We start from the raw sequence: 11,352 nt of genomic DNA, 5'->3' as shown, positions 1-11,352 counted from the left end.
ATTTTTTATTATATATATATATATATATATATATATATATATATATATATTTTTTTTTTTTTGTCATATTCTGTATTTATGTTTCTTGACTTTCTTGACTTGCAGTACTTCCTCCTAACCTATCCCTATTATTTTTCTCCATGTTTATGTTTATTGTATGCACCTTCATAGCAAGGCAAATTCCTTGTGTTGTGAAAACTTACTTGGCAATAAACCTGATTCTGATGAAGAACAAAATTTGTTTCCTCTGTCAAGAGACTCAGGGCTAGCCAAAAAACATTCCCAGCTAAAGCCTCGGCGCGACATCTTTATTGGTTAAATTACCTATGCCACCAAATTCACATACCACAGGTAATAACGCAACCTACTGTTAAGGTTTGCAGGACAGCAGATGTAGCTTTCTGTAAATTGACGACGAAGAGTGTGGCTCTGTGTGAGATCCAATATGACATTATCAGTGTATGAGACTGAATGTGGCATTTAGCCCATAGGCCATCTTTTAGTCAGAGACGCCCTCTAGAGGCCATCTCATGAAGCGTGTGATGCCTTTGGCTGCACCATGGGAAAAATGGGAAAATAATTCTGCACACTGCAAATCAGTACCAGTGAGCCCAGTTTTCTAAGCAATTGAGCAGAATGATCATCAGTGTCAAAGGCAGCTCCAAGGTTTAACAGAATTGAAAATTTTTTATTGGACTTCATGAAAGAAAATAGCAGCAGTGAACTCAGCCCGGAAGTATCCAGGGAAGAAGATTCTGAAACAAGGGAGCTGAGTGGACCCAGATGCAGAGAAGAGGCTGGAGACAGCAGTAAGTAAACTTAAAGACGTAAACTTAAAGAAGTCTATCTCTGCTGGATCCATGGATGGCTCAGTCTTGCTGAAACAAGGGAGCTGAGTGGACCCAAATGCAGAGAAGAGGCTGGAGACAGTAGTAAGTAAACTTAAAGAAGTCTTTACTGGCAGAGTCTTAGGCACAGTACAAAAAGCTTGGTCTAGTGGTCTTAATACAAAGTGTGTGTCACGTGGGGGCAGAGGTGAGGACCCAAATGCAGACAGGCAGGGCGAGGGATTAACTAAAGTAGAGACTTTAATAAAGGCTGACAAAAGGCAAAACAAGGAAAACAAAACCCAACCTGGCAAGAAGTCAAAAACTGGTGACAAGGTAGGGAACACGGGAACACTGGAACACAGGAACAGGTAACAAGACAAGTAGCAAACGGAAGCAAACAGAACAGGTAGACTAAACAGACAAACTGACAAGGAGTGGATGAACAACCGGGGTAGATATACTGTGGGGATGGGTGATTAGTAATGAGGTAAGGTACAGGTGTGTGGGAGCAGGAGCTGGGGGAGAGAGGGAGCCACACGCACACTACACACTGATATGACAGACAAACCAGGAGGCGGAGACACAAGGGAGGCAGGGAACACAGAAAGAAACACAAAGGCAGGTCATGGCCGAACCATGACAGTGTGGTAGAAAATCAAGACTGAGCAACTAAAAAAAAACATCACAGCAGCAGCAGCAGGAACTCAAGATTCTATGCCGCCCACTAGCTTGTCTGACTCTCCCTAAACTCGCCAGTAACATTACCACTTGCTGGTCCCATGAGAGCCCTGAGAACCCAGATTTCTCATAAACGTACAAAATCAGTGGGACACCGAAACCCTCTTAGACTGAAGTATTATGGTCACCCTCATAAGACCTGAATTCACCCCTAAGCCAGAAACCCCCATCCAGGTCTCTGGTCCTGCTTCCTGCATCCGCAGACCACACAAGTAACATTCATTGTAACAGTCAGTGTGGTAGATAAACTGACGGTCTTAGTGTTGGTAGGGCAGGACTGTCCCATCTTCCATCACCTCTGGGCTCCCAGAGATATCTGCCACCAAAACCCCAAATAGACTCCTCAGAACAAAAGTCAGAGATACCCGGCATGGACCCGGACTCACAAGAAAAGGAAGAACAACACAGACCAGCACCCCCCACGAACAGTCCTCTGATTTCCCCTGGCCAAAGATGTTGCAAGACGGCATAGGGGCCAATTCAGCACTGCGCAGTGGGAGGACCTGAACCTCACCCCAGCCCACCAAGGCTGCTGTTGTTGATGGGACTACTGGGGGTTAGTCAGATTTCTTTCCCCCATGTAGCTGTTAAGAATAACCTCTTGTATTGGGTGGTAAAGATGTGTGCATGGTTCCACAGGCATCCACTGATTACTCCCCATTTGAGCTGTATAGTTGACAACCCAGATGCATCCTAGACTTGGCGAAGGAAGCATTGGAAAACCAACTCTTCACTCAACAGATATCAATTGAGCACATGGTTATCAATCATCAAGCACTGGAGTGGAGTCTCGACCCCAGGGTGGTCAGTGAGATTTGATGCCACTTCGGGAAGATAGAGCCCCAACCTGTTTGCCTCCAGGGAGTCAAATCAGTGATCTCTGTTCTTCTCTCTGGAGAGAGATGACCCTCCCTTGCTCTGTGCTTCTCCCACCTTCAGCCTCCTTCCACTGTTCCTTCAGAGAGTGCGGATAGAAGATGTGGGACTTATCCTCATGGCTTCGATCTGGCCCCAGATGGTGTGGTTCTTGGAAATCCCACCTCTTCTGGATGGAACATTTGGGAACTCCTGGCCTGATGGGACCTGCTCTTGCAGGCACATTCCAGAAGTTATTCCACCCCTTTCCTCAGGGGCTCAAGATCTGGGCTTGGCTGATGGTGATTACAGCCTGATTTCCCAATTTCCTCAATGGTGCCCAGAGGAGCATGGCCTGTAGCAGGGGATATCTAATCCCACTTTGGGATGAGACCAGAATACTGGAGTCTTGTGCCCCCTTTGAGCCCCTCGAGTCAGTGGATGTGAAGGGGCTGGCACTTAAGGTAGTCACCTTGGTGGCAGTAACATTGGCCAGAAGGGTGGGTGAGCTGCAAGTCCAGTCAGTCTGTGGGGTCTCTAGGCAGATTCCCACCATATGGCATAGGGGTCCTGTGATGGAATGAGTCCTGTGCTGAGATGACAGCGCACCGTCTCGCAGTGCCCGCTGTGACGACCCCCACACCCTCTGTCTACTGGTCCTGCCTTGTGTTTGTTTCCCTTTTCAGGAGGGGAGCTGGAGGACAGAGTTGGGGGATCGTTAGCTGGATTTGCTGCACCTGGCTACTGGCTGACAGGGCTTGAAAGGGCTGCTTCTCCTGGCAGTTGGTCTCTGACTCTCTCCCTGTGAAGGTGCCCTGGGTTTTGTTTGGTTTTGTCTTTCCACACCACCCAACACCGCACACCATACTTTCCACTCATCCATGCACCCCACTTCACCGCTGATGCTGCTGATCTACACATTCCATTATTTAGATGGTTGTGTTCAGTTATATTCTTTATAATAAATTAATTCAGGCATTTTGAAGTTGTGCATGGTCTCCCTCATTGTTACCTCCTTGTGCCAGGATGTAACACCGCCAACTGAGGGCAGGTAAATAATGTACATTGGAGAGAAGTACTGTGTTGTACACAGTCCAGATGTATTCACATCTATACTTTGGTTGAATTGTAAGCACCTTGTATCGGAAAGAATCTGCACCTCAAGCTCGAGGCCATTTGGATATGTGTTTCATAAAAGACATCAGTAGCACTTACATTACATTACATTACAGTAAACAAAGTACAGGGTAATATCTGATAATAATGAGTAACTATTTATTATAATGTGTAATTTCTCAGTCAAATGCCAGTAATTTCTGGTGATAATGAATAATTATTAGCATGACAACAGCAAGTTGTGTAATCATTACTGAATAGTTACTGTGTAATACCTTGGAAACATTTGTTTACTGGCCCTTTATTCCTTCTTTTCTAAATGGAACTTCCATATTCTAGTTTAGAAGATGGATCAACTCAACAACAAATCAACAACATGTTCAGTACATGCGGTGTTCATTGCGTTATAACACAGTGGTTCTGCTGCAGTGCTTATTTAAACTATGAGAGACCTTAACAGGGATAGCTCAAGCCAGAAACATTACTAAACTTAAAACTAAAACTTAAAGTAAACAGATTCACTGATTAGTTTAACAGATTCACTGTCCAGTCTAGATTTGGAAACTTGAATAATTCTCTCTCTAAAATGAACTGTCCAACACCATTAGAATAACATGTAAATTCTATTTTAGGTCTATTTTCTGTTTAAGAACCAAAATGTAGTCAGATTTCTGTTCCACTTTCCCCAGTCCAAATTAAAACCAAAAGTAACGCATTACTGTAATTACACTACTTTTGGCAGTAACTAGTAATGTAACTAATTACTTTTTCAAATTAATAACGCAATTACAATTACTGAAATTTAAATGGGCTCGTTACTCGTTACTGGATTATCCAGTTTATAATCATCCAACTTTACGGTGGCGCAAGTGAATCAAAAGACTACCAACCTCCCTGTAGACTTTATTTCTCAAAAGCGACTAGCGACAAATCTGGCGACTTTTTCTGACCATGGGAAGCAATGTTAATGTGTTGAATCCCAAAGCATTTGGCAATAAATTGGTACGGCTGATGCCGGTTTTCTCTACTTGCTTGTCTAATCCAGAGAGTCTGATGATCACAGTGCTTCCCACAGCAGGGACTGTAGGATAGGGTCCACTTGTAATTGTTACCGGCGTACGCCGAAACTTGCCCGGGTGGGCGGAGTCAGCACTTATATTAAAACCAGCTGCTCTGCGGCGTGCATAACAAGTGCAGCATTATATATTGATATGCAAATTATCGTATGACATCATCTGGCGACTTCTAGCGACTTTCTGAGCAGCCGATAGCTACTATCCTTGGAAAAGAGTTGGCAGTTTGTCTTTGCTACATTGACATATTAGCTAGCAGTTAACCTTAGTGGCCTTTACCTTCATAGAATTATAAGCATTCTGGATAAATCTAGGCTATACTCCTCTCAGACAAAATGACAAAACCTCATGCCTTCTGACATTTATAGATCCTCTGTTTAAGGCAAGGTTTACTAGCCCAGTGTTGTGGGAAAATTGCAATATTCTGGAGAAATTGTTCTAATTTTGCTCAAACTATTTGTGGTGTTAGGTTGCCATACTTTTCCCAAGTGCCTGCACTGTAAGGCAGGAGGTACTAGGAGCCTATTGTGGTTGGTTTAATAGGTTAAGTTTGAAAATTGCAACAGAATGTTACGGATTACTCTTTAAACTAGTAATCAGTAATCTCTAGTGGATTACATCTTGAATGTAAACTTTCCAAACGTGGATATGTGCTACATTGTCCTGGAATTGCAAAGCATAACCACATTTCACAAAACAATTGAACAAATTAGAAAACAATTAGCATTTCACAAAATAATTTTCATGTAAAAAACAAAAAACAAAACAGAAAACAAATAAAATTAAATAACAAATAACAAGCTGCCTTCCATATAGTATTAGGTCTGCTGATTCAGTCTCTGTGTTAAATCTCACCTTAAAACCCATTTTTATAAAATTGCTTTCCCTTATGATTGATGGCGGTGCTCTTTACATGTTAGTGCTCTGTCCAGTTTTTATCATTGTGTTTTTGACGGACCGCAAAACGGGGCCAGCCAATACTAGTAGGCCTACTTGTCAATAACTGACTGACTGATTGATTGACTGACTGCCGTGCAGGTTACATTTAGATGTAGTACTAACAATAAACAGAGGGAGACACAGGACACAGACTGTCTCATAGAGACCATGATTTCTGAAGCTTTACTTCATTTTGATTTATTAAAATTGTGCACATTGTCTCTGATTTTATGAGTGTATCCATATGGGACAAAAATATGAACAATGATGCTGTAATCTTCTGCCTTGTGTGTTTACCTAAAAACATTTGATGGGGCTTAAAGGGTAATTTCGGTATTTTTCAACCTGGACCCTATTTTCCCAACTGCGGGTGTCTAAGAAACTAATGGGGACAACAATTTTTGAAATTGGTCCAGTATTGAGCGAGATCGCTTCAGCCGGCAGCCGCGAAACAGGCTGCAATGTAATCCGACGGGGCAAATGCGCACCGTCAATGTACGTCGACTAAAAGTGCTTGTTTTTGCCACTGACTGGCTCAGATTGTTATTATAAGTGTCTGACAACAGTATGGAAAGGACTCTATACAGAAATGAAACGTACTTCCTTACCTTACCTTAAATACCGAAGTTACCCTTTAAGACTGTGACTGGATTGAGAAAAAATGATTAAATAAATAATATACAGCAAACATTGAAATAAGAATAGAATACTTCTTTCTTAACCAATACTTCTTCCAGACCAAAAGTGCTATTAGAGGCACAAGCTACAATCTAACACTGCATATTTCATAAAACTCAACAGTTGCTATCCTTCTCCACGCTCAGGCAGAGTGGGGTTTGCCAAGGCAGTTCCAACTCTGGGCCCTTCAGCTGGGAGATGAACTCTAACCACTAACCACAAGGCTATCCTGCCCCCAATGACAAGGTCAAAAGCACATGGTCTTTATCTAAAACTGTAAGTCCTGTTTGAGAGAAAAGAAAGGACTAACTCTTAATATTTGTAACTGTAATTTGTAACTAACTAAAATGTAAAGATGCCATACTTGCTGTGATATACATATGCAATGTCGAATTCACAGCTTACATGAAACTGGGTTCTTTCCTAAAACATTTCATGGTGCTTGCAACTGTGATTTGGAAAATGGAAACAAGAAAACAGAAGAAAATGAATACAGCAATCAAAGAACGACTCCAATTAGAACAAAGTTATCTAGCCAAAAGCTGAATAGGAGTTATATGAATTCAAAGGCAGAGCCAGTCCTGTAACTGAAAAGACACAGGTTTGATATCTGCAACAGCCAGTGTGTGTCCATGTACAGCCATATACCTTGTCCAAGTGTCCTTGAGCAAGATACTGAACCTATAACTGTTCACTTATTGTAGCAGCTATGGATAAGAGTGTCACCTAAATGCCCACAATGTTAAAGGATAATTCCAGTTATGGAAATCTACAGTATATCTCTCTACAGTATATTGGCCTCACAGGAGTCAGGCTGCAGTATCTGAAGTGTAACAATGAGTTTAATAGATTTTCGAAACCAGGGGTAGAAAAAGGCATAGATCACAGGGTTTAAACAGGAGTTAACATAGACCAGAGAGACCACAAAGGTATCAGAAGAAGCACTGGCCATGTTGTCCTGGCTTGTGAAAGAGACACAGTAATATGGACAGAAACACATTAGAAACACAACTATCACAATACCAAGAGTCCTGGCTGCTTTCCTCTCAGATTTCTTAGCAGTTACAGTCGCTGAACGCTGGAGTGTGTCAGCCACAATGTGGGATCGCATGGCACGAGCCTGAGACACAGCCACCACAAATACTCTCATATACAGAACTATGATGACAGTGATGGGAACAATAAAGCTCATAAAAAGGTCAACAGCTCCTGCGATGTAGTTAATGACAACCACACACTCTCCAATGCAGGAATTATACCTGCCTGATAGTCCCAGGAAATCCTTTTGAATCAGACTGCAATAGAAAACAGAACAGACCCAACACAGACAAACACATATTTTAACTCTTCTCTGAGTGATTTTGGCGGGGTAACGCAGAGGGTCACAAATAGCCACATAGCGGTCAACTGATATGAGCACCATGTTTCCTACAGAGGCAGAGATGATGATAAAGACAACGAAGAAAGACAAAGCACACATGAGGTCACCCAGTAACCAGCAGGACCCTACAAGGAGGATTTCAACTGGCATCAGGAAGCCTGCGAGGAAGTCTGAGACAGCCAGGGAGAGGAGGAGGAGGTTGGTGGGGGTGTGGAGCTGCCTGGAGAGAAACACAAGCATTATGTTCTTTAATATTTGTAGTATCAGTAGTATATCTCATCACTAGATGTAGCAGATATCAAGCATTAAGAAAATACAAAAGCATTATTTAGCAACTTCTCTCTTCTCATCAATGGCCAAGATGTGACAGCACCTCTGTTCTAGTCTTTGAGCCATTTGTTTTTATAAGTCTACCAGTTCTATAAAGATTTGTATATGCCAAATCAATGGCCACCTAAAGTGGGAGATGGAGATGATGACCAGCAGGTTGAGAGCCACAGTGAGCAGGGAGATGGAGGACAGCAGAATGTAGAGGAGCATGGCCTCAGAGTGAGGACGCATCGGCTTCCTGCAGGAAGTGTTGAGGAGCTGTGGAAAGCAGAGTTCACCTCCTTCCAGGGTCTCCATCATCAGAGAGAGAGGAGAGGAGAAGCTGCTGAGGTCTGGCAGCTTTCTGACCCAAGCTCTCTATCATACAACTGATTTATCTCTTTTTTCTTTTCCCTTTTTGCCACCCACCCGACCTCCCTCTCTCACAGAGACTGATGTCCCTCCACCCTCCCTTCCTCTGCATCATCTTCTTTCATCATCATCACCACTCTCTCTGCTGTCCTTTCTCTTCTCTTCCTCGTGTGTCTTCTCCCCCCTTGTCTCCTTTTCCCCTCCTTCCTTCCCAATCCCTCTGCTGTCTTATTTCTCTCTTGCTCCTACATTTTTCAGTCTTCCACCTCGTCAACTCTTTCCTCCTACTGACCTCTTCCTCCGCCGATGTAAGAGGTTGCTTTCAGTTTATTGTGGATGACAGAAAGCCTCGTCTCCAAAAATGGGGTTAGGGAGAGCTATGATCAATGTTAAAATAAAAAAAAACTAGAAATAACTTGCGGTTGTATGCCTCCGCCAATAAACTTTGTTTTATCATTGCAAGGACAGTCGTTATTTATTGAACACAATTAACGTGATTATTAGGTCAGTTTAAAGGATTTTGGTGTCTGCAAAAGTAAGTGACAGCACTCTCACTGTTTTTGTAGAATGACCCAAGATCGTTTTCTCAGCTACAGTGGTAAGCAAAACATTATGATGTCACAGTGAAGTTGACCTTTGAACTCTTGGATATAAAATGTCATCGCTTCATCATTTTATCCTATTAGACATTTGTGTGAAATTTGGTCATAATTAGCGTATGAATTCTTGAGTTATGGCCAAAAACGTCTTTCGTGAGGTCACAGTGACCTTGACCTTTGACCACCAAATTCTAATCAGTTCATCCTTGAGTCAAAGTGGACGTTTGTGCCAGATGTAATGAAATTCCCTCCAGCCGTTCCTGAGATATCGTGTTCATGAGAATGGGACGGACGTGAGGTCACAGTGACCTTGACCTTTGACCACCAAAATCTAATCAGTTCATCCTTGAGTCCAAGTGGACGTTTGTGCCAAATTTGAAGAACTTCCCTCAAGGCGTTCCTGAGATATCGCGTTCACAAGAATGGGACGTACGTACGTATGGACGGACAACCCAAAAACATAATGCCTCTGGCCACAGCTGTCGCCGGCGTGGAGTCTGTAGGTGTAGAATGTAGTTGATTGAGGTGCTGTGACTCTTTTAATTTTATGCTCTGTGCTTTAATCACCAAACGTTTTCAACTTCATGGCCCACAAGCACAACAGTTTACTTTCCTGGTTTGTACTCTAGTTGTCCATATCCTTCCTTCCTTCCTTCCATCCTTCCTTCCTTCCTTCCTTCCTTCCTTCCGGGGGAGTCATCTTCCCTTCTTTAGGCAGGGTGTCCAGGGAGGGAGCGAGTCCTTTCTCTGCACAGCGGCAAGTTGTCTTCTGGTCCCACGGCTCTCTGTCTGGTCAGCTCTAAAACACAGCTTATATACACACCCTACACTGATTACTCAGCATTTCAGCTGTGCCACTACAATCCTCACCACCCTTCCTGGTGATTGAAGTCCACTGCAAACAGGTTGTGCAGAGAATCCACTCTACTGAATTTCACACATCATACTATAAAGCAAGGAATCTGTCTGTATGTGTGTCCTTCGCATATCTCGAGAACCGTTCGTCACACACCCTTGGCGGGTGTATTGCTGGGGACCCAAGGACATGCAGTGTCGGATTGGACACGCGACACGTTCAATATTAATAAACTTTGAATAAACAAGCGAACAGTGCTCTGTGCAGCAGCGGGGCGGGGCGAACAGCGGTCTGTGCAGCAGCAGGGCTCAAAGCAAGCGACTGATAGCCTACGCCTATTGTGTAAAAATCCTGCTTGAAGAAAAATGGATAAGGCCTCCGTGGTGCTGAAAGGGCAAACAGCGCTATGTGGACTTGTAGCGTAGCGGCTTCTTCTCAGTCCCAAACATAAGGATCTCGTTCCCACATGTTAGTAAGTCATGGCCATGCATTATTTTATTAACATGAGATGTCACCAGAGGGGCTCCATAGTTCCGCCTTAAGGGGTCCGACTAGAAAATGTGTTGGGTTACTTTTGTGTTCCGCATTGCCACAGTATGATTGCAAAAAATAATTCTGTAATAATTATTTCAGACTCTGCATTTAGGGGGGCCACAGAGGGGGCCAAGCTTGTTGTCACAGGGGCACTGGCCCCCCCGGGAACCACCATTGAACCTGCTCTGTGGCTGGTTTACTTGAGGCTGACTTGAGTTAAACCTGACTGAGCCTGCAGCATTTAAGCATCACAAAGTCAGTTTGTTCAACTTTTCTGGAAAATGGCTTTAAACCTGTCATGGGAGATCCCATTGACATGGAAGCTCAAATTATTTGCAGGGCTTTATGTTGAGAGAGGGTGACCACGATATATTTATATATTTTTGTACCCACCTGTAGCATATCATCGCGAGCATTACCGTTTTTAAAAAGAATCAATTTATCTGAATAGCCTTCTTCAGCCTCACATTTCCCCCTCACCTCTGTACAAACGTTATGCATTGCCCTTCGTTTATTCACTACTGGAAGCTTTCTGTATAACATTGTAGATAGAGATAAGAGATATGAATGTGATAAACCTATGTAGGTGCATGTGTGCTGGGGGTAGTTGCTCTGATGAGCTCCTTCATGCCATCAGTTATTACGGTTCAGAGTATGTAAGGGCCAGATGCTGCTGTGAAAGTTGGTGCTGGGACCCCTACCCATTTTACAGAACTCAACCTTCTTCCAATTAGCTACAGAGTGGAAGTCAAATAGCCTAAGTCTAGGCCTACATTTAGGCTACTATTAAGAAAATGAAGTAGTTACAAGCAAATAAAATCCTACGAGTTTGAATTATGTTCTTATACTTTTTTTTTTATTTGTTGCCGAGTGCATTTCATGCCGCCTGGATTACACCTAAATTAAATATTTAAAAAAAATAATAAGAGTGTACAATTAAGGCAATAGCCTATGTTGCATCCTTCCTATTAATTTAACATTAATTTACAGAGGTCTGTTAAATGTTGAATGACTAAAACAAGCATTAAACTTTATAGTTAACTCACACATTAACATTAACTTAAATTTTTTG

At 42.8% G+C, this 11,352-nt stretch overlaps 1 protein-coding gene across 1 annotated transcript; it reads right to left on the bottom strand.

Moving 5' to 3' along the window:
• Window positions 1-7,013: 7,013 nt before the first annotated feature.
• LOC139659151 (trace amine-associated receptor 13c-like) lies at window positions 7,014-8,240 on the bottom strand. The gene is made up of 2 exons (XM_071537371.1): window positions 8,065-8,240; window positions 7,014-7,830 (listed from the first exon to the last, which is right to left on the bottom strand). Exons 1-2 carry the CDS (start codon window positions 8,238-8,240, stop codon window positions 7,014-7,016), a joined length of 993 nt encoding a protein of 330 aa, XP_071393472.1.
• Between the last annotated feature and the right edge of the window lie 3,112 nt (window positions 8,241-11,352).

The sequence above is a fragment of the Centroberyx affinis genome, unplaced genomic scaffold (assembly GCF_046629955.1).
Source record: "Centroberyx affinis isolate AG114_WGS23_722 - 3 ecotype Tasmania unplaced genomic scaffold, CSIRO-AGI_Caff_v1 ptg003022l_1, whole genome shotgun sequence".
NCBI classification, from domain to species: domain Eukaryota; kingdom Metazoa; phylum Chordata; class Actinopteri; order Beryciformes; family Berycidae; genus Centroberyx; species Centroberyx affinis.
Note: the sequence above shows the minus strand (reverse complement) of the source record. Positions and strands in the feature narration are given on the sequence as shown.